General features: G+C 44.5%; 1 protein-coding gene across 1 annotated transcript in view; it reads right to left on the bottom strand.

Moving 5' to 3' along the window:
• Positions 1-23049, bottom strand: part of EDEM3 (ER degradation enhancing alpha-mannosidase like protein 3) — a 326937-nt gene that overhangs the window by 199117 nt on the left and 104771 nt on the right. The window contains exons 4-6 of the mRNA XM_085601522.1: positions 16853-16892; positions 14861-14973; positions 10655-10808 (exon numbers count right to left, since the gene is read on the bottom strand). Of these exons, the coding sequence (XP_085457648.1) occupies positions 10655-10808; positions 14861-14973; positions 16853-16892 (307 nt within the window). The remainder of the gene's footprint in view (positions 1-10654; positions 10809-14860; positions 14974-16852; positions 16893-23049) is intronic.

Genomic DNA, 23049 nt, shown 5'->3' with positions numbered 1-23049 from the left:
CAGGATGTTCAGCGTCATTGCCGAGACTCGAACCCAGTTCCCCAGATTCAAGGTCGACCGCCCTAGCTGTTAGGCCAACTTCTCTCCCCCCGATGCCCTTATGGCAAGCAGCTCTAACACACTAATATGGAAGGATTTGTCCTTTGAACAGATTGAGGGGCTCACATGCAGAATCTTCTACTCTTGAATAGCACCTGCATGTGAACCATCCAACATTCCATGGAAAAGTCTGTTTTATGATTTTTATAAGTTAAAAGGGGGGCCTGCATTTAGGTTTTCTAGAAATTACAACCACAGCAGACATTGTCTGGGAAGATGAGTGACTCGCACAACGTTGATCCGAAACCCTGTCTCTTGTTGCTACAAAAATTCCCAGCTACTGTTTGATTGGTCACCTCTGCAGGTTGCATAAAGGAATGAGGTCTATGCAGAAAGACACGAGACCCAATAATGACTTCTATGTTCTGACCATCATTTTATGGTGGCTGTAGAGATGTGCATGCAAGAGCCTGTAGTGTTCTGATGCACGGTGCTGATAGAAATGCCTTGCAAAACTCGGTGTCAAGGATTACTCCCAGAAAGGGACACCTTGTAGTAGGAGAAGCAGAAGATATTTCCATGTTGAACAACAGGCTCAAGTGATGTAAGAAGTGGAAGCGAGCCTTTGTGGAGGTGTAGACTTTTTCAGCCTTTGCCATTTACACCAGCCAATTGTCCAGGAATGTGTACACCTGGTGGCTATGTCTCTGAAGAAATGCTGTCACGGGTGCTAGGCATTTCATGAATTTCCCAGTGGATATAGATTTTAAGCAGCAAAGAAGTTATTTGTATTGACACTGGTGCCCTGCCACCAAGAATCTCAAATCCGGTCTGTGAATTGGGAGTATGGGGACGTGTAGATTCAGTCAGGTTAGAAACTCTCCTTCCTTCATCAACAGGACTTCCTAAACAGATAGCATCTAAAAGGACTGCCTTTCACAAACTTGTTGAGGTCAAGAATCGGTCACCATCCCAGTTTTTTTTCTCACCAGAAAGAACCTGGAGTATAAGCCCAAGATTCTCTGGCCCTTGGAATCTTTTTAGCTTGCTCAGTTGAGTGGGAGAAAGAGGATCTTGTTCTTGAAGTTCTGGAAGATGCAAGCTATGTTCCTTTGCTGGGGGATGAATAAGTGGCTTATGAAGGAATTTTAGTGTGTGCCCAAACTCAACAATTTGTAGCACACAGTAGTCAGTTGTGATCTTCCTCCATTCTGATGCCCCCTACCCATGGCCTGATTGGGGGGTAGGGAGGTGATGGAAAAGTAAACATTAGGACATCAAGGAGCACTTGGTGTTGTCCTGACAGCACAACTGGGATGCTCTTTTTTTTGTGCCTTAAGGCAACTGGCAGAGTTGGTGGGGTTGGCCTATTTTAGAGTCTTAACCCTGATCCTCTCTTGCAACTAGGGTAATATAGTCTAGTCTGCTCTGGCCACCATACTGGTTGACAGCATCTCTAAATCCCCGGGGGCTTTGGGAGACACAAACAAAAGGTCATTTGTATTAGAGGGTTGTTGAGGAGAAAGCAGTGTTTTGAAACAATTGCAGACATCATCAACATGTTTATCAAAGAAAGTCTCCCTTTCATGGTATGTTGAGGATCTTCACTTGCATCTCTGCTGAAAGGGGTGGATTTTAGCCAGACCTGCCTTTTAAGTCAAGAAGCCTCTGCTAACTGGAAGAAAATTAAATGGTTTCTTACCTGCAGGAGTAGTTTTGCAGCTTGAAGAATTTTTTGTATTCACATGCTGTGCAATATTTCGCCATCTAGTGGTTGCCTCCGGAATTTTCCAATATTGTAGTCGCTCTCTCTTTTTTAGGTCTCGCCTGCGAACGCAGCGCGAAGCGCTGCTGTCCGCCAGCGAGATCTATTGTTGCTGACTTGCCTCGGATGTGGGACAGGAGATGGGCACGCGCAAGGCTTTTGGCGGATTTGCACCGGTGTACGCGCACGTGAACACGCACGTGCACACACGCGATGTGCACATCTCCTGTCCCGCTTCCGATAACATGCCAGCCCCGTTGGAGCGGCCCGCTGCAAGATGGGGCCGCTCAGAATTGCAAAAGTACACTTTGCGCCAACAATAGCCCACACGGAGCCCCCCCAGCCCTTCTTCACTCACCGGGCTGCTCTTCTGGGGGGGGGTTCCTCCTCGCGACTGCAGCACTTCTGTTGCGGGGCTTCCCTGCACTCCTGGGAGCCCCGCGCTGCTGTGGTCATCCTCGGCCACCGCATTCTTCACCCGGGCCCCCTCCTGGGACCCGGGGCTTCTCTTCACTCTGGACGCCACCGCGGGACTCTCCCTTCAACATGGGAGCCCCGCGTTAGCACGGCACGCCGGTTTCTGTTTTTGCCGGGGCAGGCCCCGCCCCGGGCAAGGGCGCCTGACTTCCGGCTTGTTTTAAATGCATCTACTGTTGTTACTGCTGGATCTGTAGTGTGTTGAAAGCATGCAACGTTTCACTCCCGTGAATGAGGCCTGATGACGAGTGCAGTGGAAATTATCCATCCCCTGTGCAAATACCTATTTACACGGTCAAAAGGACACGTTTATCAGAGTTTACAACCCCCAAAAATTACCGGGTGTAATCAAGTCCACGTCCCTGGGAGAGCATGTTGGAATTTACTTGTGGCGGAAAAGTCCTGGTAAATAAAAGCCAAGTGGGTTTTTGGTGCAGAAAGCACCAACATCCTCCGAATATGGCATATATTTAGAGCTGAACTCATAGTGGATGCTATTTATCACACTTTTTGTTTTAATCACACTTTTTATACATGTCCTGATTTGGTACATTTTTTGCTTTCATTTAAGCTTACAGGAGCCACGGCTGGAGCGAGGGGGCTTCAGTTACAGTTTTTGTCTATTCCACTGGTTCTACATCTACAACAGTGTGTTTTAGTCCCTAACCCTGTGGCTCCCTAAATAAATATCCGGGCTGCCAGACCTGCCGATGACGGGCCAAAGGCAAGCCCGCCTATGCCTTGACCAAAGCAGACATGCTGTCCCGTCGGCCTCCAAGATGAGCAAACCTCCATTCGCAGGCTGGATTACTTCAACACATGCGAGTAGATGAAGCCACCTCTTACCTTTTGCGCCATCTAACATGTTGGGTCCTTTGGCCTGTATCTGTCTACTGCTGCTGCTCCTCCTCTCCCACGACTGTTCTCGGTAAGTCTCTTGACTGGTCAGTCGTCCACCCTTCCAGCTCAGATTATCCTCCCAACAGACACCGAATTCTTTGCTGGTCCCTTTCCAAACATTACCTGGACACCTGGAGTTTTTTACATCAACACATCCTGCTCCTCACAAAAACTTGGCTTCTCAATGTCACAGTCTCTGATGCAGCAACTGCCATCGCAGCAAGTTCTCGATGTGCAGGGCAGAAGGGTGCTGGTGAGGCCGATGCCTGGCTGCTATCACTCGCACCTGCATTGAGTGCACCATGCAGTCCAAACCTTAGCTTGTCTCATGGGGGCATGATGCCCTCTCCAAGATTTATCTCTACTTACCGGAGTTGTAGTGTACAAACCTCATGGGAAATTTCGCACACGACCTCTTGAGTTTATTGGCATATAGCATCCTTAAATCCTTATAAATAACGTCTATTCTTGCTCTTTGGGGACCTTAAGCTGCTTTTGAATTCCACCCCCGAGGCTGCCAGCTGTTGTAAAGTAGCCACAGTTCTTGACGGCCATCTACTGTGTAAGGCCTGACGCCTAAAGTACACCGTCTTCTTCATCAGGTGTTTTCTGGTTTTGTTTTTGGGTGCCATTCCGAGAGCACATCCCCTTCCCTAGGTGGGTCGTTTCATAGTAACTTTTCCAGTCTTTTTCCACAGCCATTAAGAGCACGACAGCCCCAGTTACCAATGTCCTTTAGACCATGGGGCAAAGTCAATTCAAGCACCATTTCCTCCATCTCACGGGAATCGCCCCACAGTTTACCTACATATAACTCATCTTCAGCTTGTGCTTTTAATAAGTGGTTGGCTACAGCCCTTATTAAACTTGCCCCAGCTAAAACAAACCTTAATTCTTCATACTGTCTGCTTCTTAGGCCCCTGTTATACTGAGGTACTGATCACCAAGGCGCCTGTTATACTGAGGTACTGTTCACCAAAGGGAATTAAAACAAGCATTTGCAATGCAGTAGGTCTCTCATTTTAGAAACTTTGAGCTATTGGTATTGTAAATCACAATGCCTTTTATTATTGCAGGTTTTTTAAACACATAAATAAAAGGCATTGTCATTTACAATGCCAATAGCTCAAAATCTTGCAATTGCGAGACCTATTGCATTGCAAATGCTTGTTTTTTTTTTGGGGGGGGGGGGACGTCAACGGTCCCACCATTTGGTGTCTTATCCGGTCTCCGCTGACATCATACGCCCTTCTCCACAAGCTCCCATCCATGGTCGCCCTATTCGGATTCTTCTTTTTTGTTTGTTTTTCTTCCCCCATCTTCTAGGGAATGTGGGTGGGTCGCCTGTGAATCCAGAAAATTCTTCAAACTGCAAAATTACTCCTACAGGTAAGAAACCACTTCGTTTGGCAGCGTGAATCTTTTCTGGTAGTGGTTGGGATGAAGATGAGCTTAAAGTTGTAAGTAAATGTTTTAATACTTTCTGTCCGACTTCAGCTTCCTTATTCATTAGAATATCTATGCAATAATGTTTGGTAAACATGTGGACTGATGACCAAGTAGCTACCATGCAAATTTCTTGCAAAGGTATATTTGCTAGAAAGGCTATAGTTGCTCCTGTTTTACATGTTAGGTGCACTATCGGACGAGTAGCCACCGGGGCATAACAGCTGACCGGCCCGGGGGGACACTATCAAGATGTTAGTGGCCTGAGCAAGAGCTCTGGAACGCTGGACGACAGTAACAGGGCCCACTGAGGTGGCAGCAGCAGTGACTGGCGAACTTCCTGCTCCCCCTCCATCGATTCTGACAGATTCTAGACCTACACAAGGCCTGTGGGAGAGAACAGAAAAGGTGAACCAGCTGGCCGGCCCCGGGGGACAACAGAGGCGACAGAGTCCTGAGGGGGAAATCAGGCCAGAAGAGACGGCATCGGAATCAGCTCTAGATGCTGGGGGAACGTGTGAGCTCCCTACCTCCCCAATCAACACCGGGGGATTGGTGACTGCACACAGCCCGAACGGGCACCTGCAAAGGCCCCGAACATTCACTGGCTGGTGCACTTGAAAAGAATGCTGAGCCGCCGGCAATCTTATCAGCCCACTGGGACTTTCAGGCAGATTTGGCCCCACACAGGAGCGCCGCAAGGTGGCCTTTCGAACCCCTTCTGCCCATTCAGGAGCGGTGCAGGTTCTGGACTGGAGGCTACCTCTGCTCCGCTCGAATTCTGTACTTATGGGTGCACCAATCAGCTCATAATGCTTTCATGCCAAACAGACCTCAGGCTGGGAATGTGGTTTTCCTGGTACAGGGGAAGTCACCCCTGACCTGCCCTGGATAATTTGGAGGCCAGAGAGCGTGCCTGCACTGAGGAGCGAATGAAGGTCAGACGACAGGGAGCACGCCCAAAGTTGAGGTAGGTTGTGACTGGGGGCTATGACTTTGTTGCACCCTGAACAACTACTGGGGCCTAATGATGGTGAAACAGAAAGTACCCAAGGCGGGAGAGAGTCACCCGGCTCCTCTCTGATGAGCGCAAGCACTGCACAGGCTGGGGCTACTCTCAATACAGTTTTGAAGACATCACTGGAACCGAAGCGGGACATGCTGATCACTGACATGGGCATTACGTGGGAAGAACATAATAAACTGAAGGCGAAGGCAGCCAACCAAACATGAGAACGCCATAGCAGAGCTGCAACCCACCGTGACGATGACGTAGGCATGGCTCGCTGTCCTACAATGAGAGATGGACCTGTTGTGCTGTTCGTCTGTGCAAGCTTCCTCTGAATTGCACCGCTCCAATAGATTTAGCAGTTTCATTGTCCTTCTTGAGCTGCGGCAGAGTTTTTTCCACTGTGCGGAAAAACAGATTTTCCCCATTAAACGGTGTATTTATACTCCTAACCAAGCAGGACACATTAGTGTTGTTTCGTCCATCATTTGTCAGCCACAACTTAAGTAGACAAGGTATGTATTTGCAATGTTCTTGCCCTCTTCTGCCAGGCTTGCCACGCTTTTCTTGTACTGATCTGGAAAAATGCTTCATTAGCTCTGCCATCTCTTCCCAGTGTTGGTACGCATATCTATTCAGGAGAGCGTTCGATGTGGCTATCCTCCATTGAGTTGCTGCACCTCTCTCAAATGTTCTGCCCACCAAATCCATGTTCTTACTTTCCTTGTCTGACGGGGATCCAGACATTGTAGGAATATTTTCTCTTTTCCTCACTGTGGATGCAATGATGGAATCCGCTGGAACAAACTTTTATGTAGAGGGTCTTTAGACAAATGTTTATACTTCTTTTCTGTCCTCTGTCACAGCTCTGCACGTTACAGGCTCCTTGAATGCCTCTCTTCGTTTATGGAGGATAATGGGCAGCATTGGAAGGAACTGATTCTTTGTTTGTGAAGGTATCAAAGTTTCTAGGAGGAAGCGGGATTTTTCTGCTGCCTTTTATGATGATTTGGCCATACATTACAATACAGGAAACAAAGGCCTATATGGATAAGTGTCAATTACCCTCCTCAGGGGAATCTGTATCCAAATCCTGCCACTGCATTTTGGCGTACTCCGAATCCTCACACTAACAAAACACACCCATGGACTCTGGGTCAACCTCTTCAAAAAATAATTGCTGTTCTACTTCTTCTTGTGGCTCTGATGTCATGGAAGGGTCCAATTCTTCGACCTCCTTCTCTACTTGCTCTATTAGTGTTGATGTTTTTTGTCGGATGCATATCGAAATCCCTTATCTTTTAAATTAAAGCTGCCACTTTAGCCTCGAAACGCCTTTTCTTTCTCTCAATTTCTGCTGAACGCACTTCGGGCTCGAACGTCAGCGACAATTTTCTCTTCGACGTCGAGGTCTTTTTCGACAATGTGTTGATCGTCCTTTTTTTCATCATTTCCAGAGTTCTTTCTTCTTTCAACGTCGAAACATCTTGACTTTGATCATTTTTTGACGTTGCTGTCTGTTCGGAGATTTGGCTGCCTGTGGTACTCCTGCTGAGAGATTCTTTCAGTTTTTGCTTCCCTTCAAACAATGCATTTTTCGACTTTGAGGCAGCCTTCTTTGTTTGTTTCTGGTGTTTGAGACTCTGCCCCTGAATCTTCTTTTGGAGTTAAATGGGGCTTTCTTTTCCTTGTGTTCTTCCCTCTCGACATCAACAGTTCTCATCTCGACGTCTGAGCCTTCTCCTTCAGCCCCTTAGGCAATGTTATCCTCCTCGTCGCTCGACAAGTCCAGATCTTTTAGCGATGAGTTTGCTTTTGCATAGTGTGCCTGCCTCCGTGTGTCTCCTGCCCTCAGCGTTTTCAGCTTGAGACCCGCACAGGCTTCACAGTCGTCGCCCCTATGGTCAAACGAGGTTACACATCATGTTGATCCTTTTGCGCGAATCTATGGTGGTACTTCAAGCAGAACTGGAAAGGAGTCTTCTCCATCACATGGAACAGGGGGGCACCTGTCAGGGCATTCTTTGAACTGGTATCTGATTCTCCAGCTGTTGAAATTCATCCTCTCTGGTACCTATGTTCGGTGGTCTTCTTCAAAATTTTCTTTAACAAATTTCATTAACTTCTTATTTTTCTTAGATTGGAGAGACTTCAAGTATGCTTCCAGCCCCAACGGCGGAAAAAAAGAACCTGAAGATGGCGACCATAAGTGAGAGCTGCAGGGCATATGATGTTAGAGGACACCAAATGGTGGGACTGTCGACATCCAACAAAAAAACTAAATGAGAGAGAGAGAGAGAGAGAGGGATGGACTACAACTATATTGGAGAATTCCGGACCCAATCACTAGATGGCGGAATAATGCACAGCGTGTGAAGCCAGAACAAATTCACGCTACAAAACTGAATTTCGGACATCCTTGGATGAATCAACTACAGTTGCAGAGGAGTATGCCCCTTCGAACAACTGCGTTGGCTTTGTTCTTTTAGCCCTTGGAAATGAGCTCAACAAGAGGAGAAATATTGTGTCCCAAAAGGCAGTTTTATTGCTCCAGAAAAGAGACTGCATGGTGGCCTTGATTGAAGCTGCAGCTATGAAGCTGACATTAGTTCAAGATTTTCTATAGACTTCCCACTTCTGTTTGGCACAGACATAGGACTGTTTCTGGATCTCCATTGCGTTAGCACTGCAATGATTGAATCTAGCTGAAAATACTAAGGTGGTTTAGGGACCCGATTCTGGCGCCCTATATTTTTTCTTCAGACATGGAATGACAGATGCACTGAAGCAGGCGCCAGTGTTATTCACGAGTTATTCACTTCTTCCAGAGGTAACCGGGCTTGCTATGACACATCACTCTGCATTTCCCTGGACAGATGATGACCTAGTTGTTGTTATACCTTCTCATTTATGGGCAGAAGTCAAGGAGTTTCTTGCTGCAGTGACTTTTGCAATGTCCTGCAAAATGAACACTTGTTGCCCCACCCATGTAATGTTCTTTATATTTTTCATTGCTTGTATAATGAGGTGTGTCTGCATATGTTCCAGAAAGTACATGGTGCAACCTCTTGGTTTACTGCTTCCAATAGGTTTTGTTGCCAGGCATAGGCAGGGTCCTCTGTGGAAGTTACGTCTGATATGTGCAGGGAGGTCTAGCATTTTTGGCAGCGCATTTTCTAGGTAAGAGACCATGTCTGACTTTTCTTTTCTGCTACCTACATATTTATATATGCTTGTTGTTCCTCTTATTTCTCTGTCTTAGGTCCAACTAGTTGCTTAAGTTCTTAGATCCAGTTTGTAAATCTTTCTAACCCATTATGTTTTCACATTCAGTTGTCTTTGTAAGTGTGGTCTAGTTTTACCTCTATGACTTGCAATTTTAAGGAGAGCAAGATGATGAATGGTTTCAGGCATCTGAGTTCTGTCAGGATGTCTGAAAGGGTTGGTTCTTAAATCTTTGTCCCTGGTAAGGGCAGCTGTTTATAGGCCTTTTATTAATTGTGCTGACCGCAGATCTGAAGTCTTTGTAGCTGCACTGTGTCAATCTCACCTTCCCCTACGCTCAAAACCTTTTTTTGGGTAACAGTTCAGCAGCGTATATCTAGGCAGAGAAGTATAGCAGAGTAGATCAGGTGGACCATCAGGCGAGCTCCTTCTTGTGGGCCCAATCTCCTATCTGGGGCCGACTAACTCGACCTCCTAGCAAAAACAGGTTTCACATTTGGGTCACAGATTGGAGAGGACACATCAGTGATGAGACAGAGCAAGAAAGCAGGTGCAGCTTCTCCCCAGAGAGCACTGCAGTTTCACTTTATGCTATTCTGCAAGTTTTAAGTAGCAGGCATGTCTGCTTCACCACGTGGCTCGGTCTTTGGTTTTAGGCAAAGTTTATCTGTGCAACAGCAGTGAGACTGGTGAGGACAACTGGCCACATATTACACTACAGTTTGTTTGATGTTGATTTAGGGATTTTCCATTATTTAACAGCAGTCACAATTAATTTATTCAAAATTATGCTTGACCAAAGGGGAGATCTAGTCTTAGGGGGCAATCTTTTGAGGCAGCAAAAACATGACTCCTGAAATAAAAATTATTAATACGGTTTTAAAAAAAGAGCGAGAAAACACAGCAAACATCAGTGCAGAAAGCCATAAAATTCTACTCTAAAGACTGCAGGTACTGGCTGGAGTATGGATGATGGGTTTATAAATAATCCGGGGAAATGAACAGCAGCAATAGACATTATTGGTCAATGATGTAGAGTATTTTAGCTAGTCAAAATCTTGGGGACACGCTCCAACGAAAGGATCAAAGAGGAGATTTTAGTTTTAAACTGTGAGCTAGTGAACATTTAAATCATGTGCAGGGAATTCCCATAATAAACCATCCACTAGCACCACCAGCCTAAAAATAATCTGAGCAATAAAAATGAACATTTCAAATAATTTTGTCTTTAAGTAGGCCTGACTTGTGGACTGATCTTCAGGGACTTCGATTGTTTCTACAGTTACAAGCAGTCATAACTTTGAGAGTCTGGTATCACTGAACAAGAAAGATAACACACTTTGCTCTGCCTCAAAATGCTTCATTGCAAACAAAATAAAGCTTTATCTCCCCAGTCAAGTATGGAATTCTTCACAGCCTTCTCACACCTTAGCCCATAACATGATATGATCAACCAACCATCAATCGGTCCAGCACACCGTAAAATACTCCTCTCTGCGATTGTCCTCTAAAAAAGAGCTATCCAGCATGTCTGAATATCAAGGCTGACTGAAAGAGGTATGTAAGCATTTGAGTGCTAGAATGACATTCATGGCCCATCAAACCAACTTTGACTGTGCTTTCATTCCTAGCATTTCTCTTCATTGGATTTTAGATACACACTTTGCATTATTGTAGCCTCCCTCAAAGCAAATTTATATCTGGCTCTACCTCTTGTGGAGGTTCTCTTTTTAACTCCACTCAGAATCACCTTAGACCAGATGACCAAGGAATAGTAAATGTTAAAGACATACTCTTGGGTAAGGAAGGCCACTAGTAGTGTTGAATGCTGGTAGAAGCTTGTAGCCCAGCTCTTTAGCCATGTGCAGAAGTTCATCGTTGTACCACTGTAGGCTTTCTCCTTTATCTTTCAGCATGATCGCCAGAGAGTGGCCACCTAAGAGACCCCTGCAACTCACAAGAAAAGACATGTTTAGACATACTGTTACTACAAAGCATGCTTACTCACGCTTTTCTGTGAAGTAAATTTAAAATGGCAGTTTGAATCAATCAAGTAAATGTGGACAACAAAGTCTAAGAACTTATCAGTGCATAAGGATTAAGGCCAAACAGGTAACCAATCACCAATAGTTCTTTGGCCATCTCACTAAAATTACATCTCCAGGCAGAACCACATTTCAACAGCCACATCTAATTACTTTATAAGTGCTACCTCTTTATTATGGAATGTTCTTCCTTCTGATACTTTAAGAGGACATTCTTCCAGACGAAACCTAAAACTCTACTCTTTAACCTGCACGCCAACGTCCAAGCATATATTATTCTCTCACCAAAATGAGCAGATTTGATTGTTCTCCACTAATGAATTTGTATGCTATAACTTGTTCAAGTTTTTAAAACGTTTCTTAAAACTATTTAAAAAAAAAAAGTGCACAAATCTAAGTTTTAATTAATGTATGCTGTTCTCGTGGACCATAAACTACTTTAACCAGTTTAATCTTATAAAGAGTCTTTTAAAATTGCTTTAAAAAATATAATTTAACATGTTCTATTTTTAGGTCACTGTATTTGTTGACCTCAGTTGAGGTCTGAATCAAATAAAATTGATTGATTTTTTCCTGTACACAGCCCATGGCACCAGTGCTTTTCAGTTGTATATTTTGTGATCCAAAAACATTGCAGCTGTTCAGCATATAGCCTAGGGGAAGAGTTGTGCAAAGATAAACAGGGAGCATGACTTAAGGGTAATACCAACTCTAGTAAGTCACATTTTTTCACCTACAAGTCAATCCACATTGATACACACTGAAATCTATTATATGTTTATCTGTGTTGAGTTTTTGAAAATATTCCCTTTCTGAAAGGTTTCTTTGAATTACGTTTGCCTTTTTTGCAGAATCCTATTTTTGCTTGCTGTAGCCCATAGGAATAGGGCTGGGGCTCTGGCTTGGAAGTCATGGCTACGGTCGGCAACGCCACTCCAGCTCCATGTCAGAGTTGGGGACGAGAATTGGTCTGGGGGCGTCAGAATAGGGACTGGCACCAGGGAAGGTCGATGTGGTACGACTGTTGCCAGTCCAGACCCATCCATGGATCCAAGGGACCAGACTAAATTGGGGGACAAAACTGAGGGTGGAGAACCAGTGGGGACCCCTCCCGAACCTGCAGGGGCCCAAAGGCATGCCCGCAGGAACGAGACACTCAAAAATGAGGTGCATAGCCTCATAGAATTCACCAAGTTGGTCAGGGGTCGCTCTCGCTCCCGGCTACTCTGGTGCAGGCTCAACCGTGGAGCCAGGCCTCGAATGACCATGCTCCCTCATCTCATTGGATAACTTTGACAAACGGGGCGTAGGTCCTTTTCGCCTGCTTACCCTTCTTCCTTCTGTGGGACTTACCCAAGGACGACTTCGAGTGCGATGAGGATCTTGGGCTCTGAGACTGATTCTGGGACCTTCCTCTTGACCAGGATGGAAACCGTCAGTGTCGCACATTGAGTGGCAAGGAGCTTAATGGGAAGCTCCTGCAAAGCCTTGGGGCACAAGGCGCAGCAGTCGATGCAGGTCTTTGTGTCATGGTCGCGCTCGAGGCATCAGTGGCAAACAAGGTGCGGGCCATCACCGGCATCTGCCGGTGACAGGCACCGCAGGACTTGAAGCAGGCCTTCTAGCGGATGTCCTGCCACACCAGCAGAAGATTCCAAAAAGAGACTGGCAAGGAAAGAAAAGATCTAACATCAGTGCTCTTAGGTGGTCCACGCACGTCACTTCCGGCGTGGACGCCATGCGGAGCCAAACGCTGAGAACAGTTCCAAGCCACTCCGGCACCCACCCATGTTGGGAGCACCCGCCGCCACAGACTCCCCTGCAACATGTGCACACTGAGAGTGGCAGCGCAAGACCTTCTGCGGCAACCTCCGACACCTTCCCCTCCTCGGCGATCTGATGACATCAGGGTGCGCACTGCGTGCGATTGTCATCAAATGGTGCCATATGCTTCCAACTTGTCGGTAGATCAGACCTCCCAATGGTAAGTCCTTCTACGGGGTTTCTTTTTGAAAAACAGACAGGGGGGAAGGAAAGACTTGTGGGGTGCATGCACCAACGCTTGCCTGGCAGTGTGTGAGAGCTGGCATTTGGCTGGTGGTGTGTGTTTGTAGTGACTTGCTGGTCACTACATACACACTGCCAGCAAAACGCCAGTCCACGCAGTCCATCAGCTGCCAGGCGGTGTGACTGCAGTGTCAGTCGTGTGGGCATATGAAAGAGTTGGGCCCTTGAATGGGCTCTTTGTTGATGAGTTTTGTAATGTGCTGGGCCAGTGGCTGGCAGCGTAAATGGTTTTGTGTGTGTCACGCATGAAAGGTGTGTGAATGGCTTGCAAAGTGATTGGTGTCTTGCCATGGATTTACAGTTCTTGAGCTGTGAGTCATTGGTTAAGCATTCTGAACTTTCAGTTGACACTGAATTTCATTTTTGAACTTTTCTCTGTCAAATCCAACCAGTACGTATGTATACTAGAGGAGTAGACGATAGTGCAGTGATATTTGTATTTTCTGTCCTTCTCTGGGGTGTACATTGTCTCTAGGGAAAATCTACCAACTCTAGACATTTTCGTAAACTAGACACCAGGAGGACTTCAGGTTGGCGCGAGTGAATCCCTCAAAGTACGAGAATCTGCTGAAAGCCTCAAACTTTCTGCCACCCAACGTTCCCAAATATCTCCTTGTGAAAATGGTACCTTACATGTGTAGGTGGGCCTATTGCCCGCAAAGGCATGGGGTCGAAGACGCAACTGGCAACATCATCAACAAAAGAGGTAGCTGCAATTTTTGGGCCTGGGTTTGGCGGCTACACAGGAAATCCTCCCAAACCCAGGCATTTCTGAAAACTAGACACCTATGGGAGTGCAGGGTGGGGTACCTTTAATGGAGCCAATAAAGTTTTCTTACCCACAATGCCCTGCAAACCTAAATGTTTTACTTCAATCACACATTTTCCTTGTATTTCTGTGACATATTCTTCCAGGATCAGAAGGAATCCACAAAATTCCTACCACTCAGCGTTTAACCACCTGTACCAATAAAATGATGCCCCCCCTTGTGTGGCTGGGTCTAGTTCCCGCGACAGGAATGGATCAAACTGACATCAACGGGAGTCCTCGCAAAGGGACACTCATTGATCTTGGTTTGATCTGTTCCTGTCGCGGTCACTAGGCCCGGCCATGCAAGTGGGGCAGAGTTTTTATTGGGATGAGTGGGAGAATGCTTGATTAAAGGAATTTTGTGGATTCTTGCTGATTCCATAACTTTCCATCACATAAATGTGTTTTTTTCTGTCAAAGTTTGAGGTTTTCAAGGGCTTCTGGGTAAGAAAAGCTCTTTATATTTTACCATATGAATTGCTCTATACCCGGGTACACAATTACTAACCACTGCAAGGCGCAGCTCATTTATTGGCTCTGGGTACCCAGAGTTTACGGAAAATCCACAAACCCTGTATAGCCCCAAACCAGAAGGGACTAGCAGATGTAATGGTATATTGCTTTTGTAAATCGGCCATCGCGCCAAAAAAGTTACAAATGAAAACGTGGTCACAGATGGACTTTTTGTACTACTAGATTTCAATATTTTTTAATATCAACACTTGGTTTTGGGGGAAAAACCTTGAAGGATCTCTACAAATTACTTCATATGGAGTTCAGAATGTTGTTAAGTTTTCAGAAATATATAGCTTGACAGTATCCACCATGGGTTTCACACCCGTTTCCACCACAAACTAGGAGGAGGTTGAAATGCCAAATCTGTGGTAAAAAAAGTGGTTTTCAGAATTAAGTCTGCCAGTTCCCGACAGCTGGGAAGATCGTGATTTTAGGACCACAAACCTTTCATAGATGCCATATGCAGGATAAAAACCTAGGTTAATGCCTCTACTTTAACAAAGAGAAAGACAGCCAAAACCCTCACATGCATAATAATACAAAATATAAAAGTCACTCACCCAAGTACTCGTATATTGGTTTCAAAGACCGATACCACTATGTCATTGTCCAAATTCACATCTTCTATCACTTTTCTTACTGCATCTTCAAACTCTTTAGTTTTATTTAACAACTAAAAGTAAAATTGTTACTTTAGCATTAAAGTATCTTCAATAAAATAAATGTACATTTTAATAGATGCCAAAACAATATGTATTCAGCTGTGCAGCAAGTTTTATAGTAATACTTCTAGGCATTATAACTCCATTTGCATATTTAATGAAATTACACTACAGTGACATTTTGAGTACTTAAGTCATGTGTGTAATGAATATGTCAGCTGGGCAATGAAGACATAGCTTATAAATTGGACAATAGGACAATGTTTACTGATGCTACTATTCCTACATGCCTAAAAGCTAATTGTTATAAGCGTCTTCTGCTTGAACACTAGCGATCATTTTAGGCTTGAATCAGACACTCATTAAGGCATCACACGTTTGGCAAAAAAAGCGCTAAGAGAAGCTGCTTAGGGTTACAGATGTAACAGAAGAGCAAGCAGAGTGACAGGATGAGCATGGCTATATGCATACAATTTCAAACAAAAAATGAATGAGGAGTGAGTGAGTGGAATTAACGAAAATCTGGGTATATTTAGGAATTCCCTGCAACTAAATACAAGCCAACAGGAAGGTGAAGAAAAGTAGACCCTCCCTACCCACTCAACCTGACCTATAAGTAGCAAGTAAAATTAACAAGCATTGTGAAAGTTAGTGAGTCTGAGATTCATCTGGTATTGCATGCAGGGGTGACAGAGAGAGAGAGACACTTGTTTTGGTATCAGCAGGTACAGACAAAGAGGGCAACTGTTGTAAAACAGCCCCTTACGCAGATCAAAGCACTTAAGTGGGGGCAGAAGGGTAGACCCAGACAGCAAATGGCATTAGGTGAGAGATTAATAATGCAGTGGGATGAGTCAAGACATGATTGACAAAGTCTCTGGAAAATAGTTGAAAAAGTCTGGTCAATCAAAGCCAGTGTTAAAAGGGGACCTGTAGCCCACTCTTTGTATTATTAATAGGTCTGGTTAACAGCTGTCCTGCCAAAAGCCAGACTTACAAATTCCAGAAATGTTTCACAAACAAAACATCACCAGGAATGCACTTGTGCCTCTTTCGCACAGATCTGCATGCAAAGTACCACAACAAAGGGACAAGGAACCTGTGCTGGTCTGATGTTTCATATTATTAGGGACATCAACACCTTAAAAATTTGCCTTGGTAAACACCTAATCTGCATCTGTGTGATGTATCGAAAGCAGATTGCCATGCAAAACGTTTCAGCTGGTAACACTTCTGCCTTACCACAAACAAATTCAGTGGGATTCCGAAGGCTGATCTTTTGCCATCCCGTAACAGTGTGAATTGTAGTTTCAATTTTATGTGAGTTAAGAGAAAGACAGTCATGAACCTTCTGCAGGGTGTGAATGTTTAAGTGTTAGATTCAAAGCTGTTAGTTTAAGTATCACATACCTAAAACTCTTTGGGGGCATCATGGAAGGGTTGGACAAGCAACTAGGTCAATGGCAAGGAGGTCACAACCTGAAGGGGCTTAGCTGCTACTGCTGCCCACATGTAAGTTCTTGGATTTTTGTGGAGTGACAGGCTCGTAATGGCAACCTTTAATAACCCATAATTATGACTGCATCCCAGGTAGGCTAGGTAATAATAGTACTCAAGGGCCTGATAAACACGTGTGATTCCCAAACTGTAGTACATGAGCAAGAAAAATTTTCTTGCCTTCACCTTCATAAAATTTGTATGAAAGCAGTTTAGTACAGAGGAGACTACATTCCTACGAAAAAGTAATTTACCTCAAAAGCTCAAAAATGCAAATAATTATAACCCTCTGAAAATCCAACATGTGGCCCAGTACTGATTTGTGACAACCAGTTATATTAAGGGAGGAAGCAGAGAAGAAGTCTAGAGAAAAGCAAATATCTTGAAACTTACTGCTAGAGTGTCTAAGGTATCAATCAGTGTCAGCGAAAACCTACAAAAAAAAAATACGATTTTTACACAAGTAAGTTTTTAACAGTAGTAACCATGGCATTCTTATGTTCCGTGGTCTATAATTAACAGCAGCAGTAGATGAAACCATTAAACATTAACAAAGTGGAGGCCGTATCTACAAAGCATGCTTTTTTAAGTTTTCTGACCACTGGTTCACAAAGGCATGTGATAATCTACAGGAACAAACAGTAAGGAAATATCTGTCATTTGTCGGTCTGCAACATTTTTCAACATTGATGCTGTGTTGCCCTACTCCTACGACACAAACTTCATCATATCATTTCAAAGAAATATTTAGCGAAGTACAGCACAGTAAACAATAGTGTACTATTTTATTAGCTCCACAAATTAAAGAACATTAAGACGAAAATGGATGCGAAGGTGTGTAATTTAAACAACATCTTACACAGTTCACCAAACAGAAGCCAACCGTGGTTAGCATTTTGAGGAAGGATTGGATCAATTCAACAGCAGAGTATGTGAAAATGAAATTGTGACTGATCCTCACACCCAAAATTACGTTATGTAGACCTCTTGCGCAGAAAGCACAGTCTGTACTTGGTGATCTGGATGCATTTCCTCGCTGCAGATGTCACACTGCATGTTTTACACTACTATTTTTTTCTCATTAGCTGTGGATTTTCATATCGCTTCACACGGAAATCCAATTCCTCATCTCACTCATTATAGGCTTTCAGTTTAGTAAATGCTTCTTGGGCTTAGTGTCTAAGCCTTAGAAGTCGTCTTAAACTGGTTGATGTTCAGTTTTTCCCTGTGTACATATCGTTGGATGATTTCCTCCACTCCCTGGGCACAGACGGAGGTAATTCTACTTCTGATTTCTATCTGCAGTCTGTTATCATCAGAGTTTAAGAACAGAGGGTACAAGTATTCTTACTGATGCATTACACAACCACCGATTTCCATCTTCTTGGAAGCTATTTACTTCCAAAAGTATTTAAACTTTCAAGACAGGGAAACACCTTTTAGGCATAGAATGTTCTGACTTTCTTCTCATACGACGTTAACAGTAGTAATGCTTATGCACTGAATTGCTTCTACTTTAGGGCCATCTCTTCCTTCCTCTGTCCATTTTCCCATCAGTTCTAGTTTATCTTTGCCCTTCCAGACCTATGTAAAGTTCTTTTTGGCCACTACCATTCGCCTTCGGCACACAATTCCATTTGCCCTTTTCTTCTGCCGCCTCTCTCTCCCTTTCTATACCATAGGTGACCTTGGTTGCTCTGTGCTGCCAGGTCTCCCTCTTAGAGCATACCAGACAGTATTAAAACCATGCTTTACACATGGATCTATCTTATGCTACTCATTCACCTGGAGTCAGACCTCAGACCACAAAATAGTTTGTGGGTATGTGCGAACGCACTGGTTCGTCTCTGCTCATAGAAGTCAATGACTATAACCACATGACCCAATGACTTTGACCTCTTTATTAGAAATGCCAAAATGGCTATATCCCACGGCCGTTTCAACACCACTTGGTAATTCTTAATGGGTGTCTTAATCACTGTGCATGGTGTTTGACAAAGAGTACTTTGTGAATTTGTTTGTACCAGGTTGCATTCATGAATTGCAAGATACATTTCTATGCTTTCTTTGTTTGGAGTGGAGGTCGAATTTACTGCCAGTAGCACTCTGTACGTACAAGGCTACCTCCTACAGATATTTACAAAGTGAGCCTGGAAGAATCACTGTTAATTTAATGCTGTAATCAAACATATGTTCAGTTTGCTCACCGGAAAACAGGGTCATCCTTGCTTCTTTAATGGTAAATGTTAAATGGTAACATACAGCTATAGTACCATAGCTATGGTGAGCGCTCCCGGAGACCTTCCCCTTTTGTCAGTACATCCGCTGGGTCATTTATAGGCAGAGCTCACCAGGTGGTGCAACACTACACAAATGGTCCTAAATCCAACAGGCATCAAAAGGCTTTTACCCATAAACATACATTTCCAATTTGAGGTTGGATTATCCTTCATACAATAAAATTGCCTTTCATTTGAAATGCTGGTTAATATACCTATATATTCTACAACAGAAAAATAATTATCTGGGGACATTTATAGAACAAAGCTTTAGAAATCAGACTTGGTCAAGTAGTGGGTAATGTTAAATAAGTTAGTAATATGAGCAGAAACGCAGTTGAGGTAATGACTTTGGGAGAGGCACTTTAGATAGAGAGAAGCAGCACATAGTTGGAACATCAACCTTAAACATCTACTATGTGTACTACTCTGTGTACTGTAACCCTTTGTTAAGTTTTTTAACTCCTGGCAGGGTTTCCCTTTGGAATAGGCTTGCTACTCTTAGCAACAATTAACAAGTTACTTAGATTTGTTAATGTTCTTTCTGGAGGATACTCTTTCCAACAGCAAATTCCTTATCTTTTGAATATTCCCTACGGGCCACACTGAATTATTTATTCCCTAGGGGCCACACTGGCTCTGGAAAAGGCCACTTCTGTGCGCTGACGTCAGTTTCTGATCTTTCCGTTGCCGCAACCTCATTTTCACAGCGTAGATCAATTGTTGGATAAAGTATGCCGACCACAGACGTGGGAACATTTTAGATGTTAAAGAGGACAATCCACACAATGGGGAGTAGGGAGGTCGGGAAGGTGATTCTGCAGTTAGAGTACCCACCAGAAGAGCACTAACAAAGGGTAAGAACTTGTTCTTCTTAAATATACTTCTGACTACAGATTCCTCAATTTGTGTATAGATACCAGAGCAGTGCCATCACAGTGTGGAGGGTGTATGGAGTGGGCTTCAATTACAAACACCTACAAGAACGAATGGTGAAGTGACCTTCCTGCCAGAGGTGGTTGATGAAGCCACACCACGCTCTGAGTGCATGTGCCTATAATAATGCTGCAGCTTGGTAGAGAGCTCAAGAACCGGTACTAAGCATTCAAGCACCTTCTTGGCAGCCTTGACAGGTGGAATGAGCCATCAGGCCCTCCAGGGGTTGGGGGTGTATCCTTCTTGAAAATATTCATTTTCCACCCCCTTACCTTTCCTTGCCTCTGAAAAACCAATAAAGAGCTGATTGTGCAATCCCAGTAAAAGCTAATCAGTTTCTGTGGGTCAAGGAGATTAAGCTTCCCTATCTCCTTCATGTGAGGAGGCGGCACAAAAAAGTCAGTAATGTGATTGATTGGGCACCATGGAAGGGAGTCACGAGTCTCAGAAGAAAGGCTGCCCTGGTTCTCCACCTGAGAACAAAGGAGGAGTAAGGAGGATGGGCCAACAACCCTTGTAATTAGCTATCAAAGCGCTGACCTAATAGCAATGAAGAACGCCATTTTTAGTATCAGGAGTCTTAAACAGCAACTGTGCATAGGCTTGGAGGGGATGCAAATCAAGTAGACTAGGATGATGTACCTCTGAGGCATCACAACTGGCTCAAGAGGAAACGTCTGTCAATCCATTCATAAAATGCATTACAAATCGGTTATTTGAATAAAGATGGCTGGCCAATAAGACAGACAACCTTTTACTGCCCCAACTGAAAGCCCCAGCTAGGCCAACAAAAGCGCAAACAAAAGAACTTAATAAAGTCTAGTCTGCAAGGGATCAGTATTTCCGGCACCGCATCAGGCAATGAACTTTGCCCAGGACCCAGCACAGATGCATTTATAGTCGTAGGGTGTCTGGTAGCAAGAAGCAGATCCTTCATTTCAGTAGGCAGGTTGAATGTATTGAACCGCCACTCCCTAATCTAAACGCATGAAGATGTTTGAAGGGGAAACTCAGATGCAGGACCCTGCCCTGTAGCGGACAGTGGAGGCTCTCCTGAGGTGGGAGCTTAACCGGAGGACCAATGCTCAGGCTCAGAAGCTTCACATCGCTTAAATCTCCTGGCCCAGTTCGGTGCAGTCAAGATGGCTTGGGTCCAGTCTTTACTTACCTTCTTCAATACTGGAGGCAGGAGAGGAAGCTCTGGGAATGCATATAGAAGTCCTGTGCTCCAATCCAGCTGAATGTGTTCCCCTAACAAAAGCCTTGGAGTAAATTCAAGTGTGAAAAACTACATACAATGCACGTTCCCGGCAGTGATGAGCAGAACCTCTCCCCACTGATTGAAGACGCCCAGGGGAACTTTGGGGTGGATGCACCACTCATGAAATGTCAGGTGACGCCTGCTCAACTCACCTGCTCTGGTAATCAAGGACCCCCTGTAAAGTGGGTGGCAACCAGGAACATGTTCTATTGCTCCAGAACTTACTGAGGCGTTAACCCCAGACATAAGGCCCAGGACCCCACTCCCTCCTGCTGATGTCACCAGTCCTAAGAACTGTGCAGTGGCTTGACTGTCTTTGACTCTCCATTGAGCAAAGTCTGCCTTCTCCCCATCAAACAGCATGTCCATTAGGAACACCTGGACGCCACCCATAAATTCAGTAGCTCTCACCCAGGTGTGCCCCATCAAAACCACGCTATCAACAGCACAAATCCAGTCAAATACGAATCATTAACTTTGCTGCAACTAGTTCGCCATGTACTGTTAGTGACAAAGAGATACTGAAATTTTCTGAGATTGCCGGCAAGATCTTGCTGCCATGCCTCAGACAGTTTGTCTGTACCTGCCCAGAGAGCATGTGTGTCTGCTCAGCAAACATTCAGAGTTTAAGTACTTCAGGGCCAAACTCACAGATAAAAACATTCTCTTGCCAAATGCAATTCCCCTTCTGGGGGATTGGCTAAAAAAAGAATTAAGATTAACCTTGCTGGTGGAACCCCACACAAAGAGGCTCTAACACTTAGGATCTTTAGTCCAAAAAAAGGTGTCACAAGGTGCCGGTCTATGCCGCTGAGCTACTGGTCTGCTAACTGGTGGCTAAGAATAGGGATTTGACCATGTAGCCAATGAAGTGTTGGCAAATGACTAATTAAAACGGAACAATGGCTTAACGGTTGTAGGCCCTGGCAGGAGAATCTCTGTATGAACATTGTCTCAATGGAGGATAGCTTCAATTTTAGCACCACACCTGCCCTCCTGACAATCTGAGTAAGCAAAGCACTTTCATCCATTGCTGGTCCATGTGTTGAGTCAAGCTTTGTTTCAGTGCTTGTGTTAAACTCACTGGCATTCTGTAGCTGCAAGCAGTGCTTAACCCCTTTATTGTGTGGAATAAACACTGGCCGACACAGGGGAGGGCTAATTACGATCCTCCGGTGCTTGCACCGAAGTAGCCCTTTTTTCAAAGGAAAAGGCTGAAGAGACAGTCTTCTGGCCATCTGTGACGTCAGCACGCCGCGAGTCACGCAAACATCAAAAACCCCCACCGGAGTGGAGGTAAGAGCTCACACACACACACATTTACACCTCATACAACATATCATACATCCACTTCCACACAACCACTGACATAACCATTCATAGACCCATACAAAAGACTCACACACCTACTCACTGATTCAGAGAGCCACTCACACATCAACTCACCCATATAGCCACTAAAGCAACCACTAATTCACATATACAGCCACCACTCACACAGAGATACACACTTTCACACCCACTCATACACCCATACAGCTATTCTCATACTGAATCAGTCGCCCATATAAATACTCACATACCTATTCACTCACCCATACAACTACTCACACACCCACTCACTTACCCATACACTCACATACACACCTATTCATGCACCCATAGTCACTCATGTACCCCCGTCACTTACCCATGACACACTTATGTACCTGCTTAGTCACCCATTCAGCCACTCATATACTCTCTAATTCACCATTTACAGCCACTGACACACCCTCACCCATACAGCCATTCATTCATCCTCTCATTCACCACTACACCCACTCGCTCACCCATACAAAAACTGTAATTTGAGATGCCGTCAGAGATGCCACTGACCATATCATGAGTGATGTAATATGTGAGGTTATAAGTAGTGCATTGCGGGGGCATAAGTTATATTTAGCTCACCCAACTAGAACTGTTGAATTTCTCTGGTTTTGTACAAGTTAAATCTGAGCCTAACTATAATGTCCCTGTAACTTTTGTTTTTTTCAATATATTCATGGTTGGACTGTTTAGTCTCTTCACCATGTTCATATGCTGGTTACATTGCTTTGTTTTATCTGCCTTAT

The sequence above is a fragment of the Triturus cristatus genome, chromosome 4_2, assembly GCF_964204655.1.
Source record: "Triturus cristatus chromosome 4_2, aTriCri1.1, whole genome shotgun sequence".
In the NCBI taxonomy this organism is placed as follows: Eukaryota; Metazoa; Chordata; class Amphibia; order Caudata; family Salamandridae; genus Triturus; species Triturus cristatus.
The sequence above is the reverse complement of the archived record's forward strand: the minus strand, read 5'-3'. Positions and strand labels throughout refer to the sequence as shown.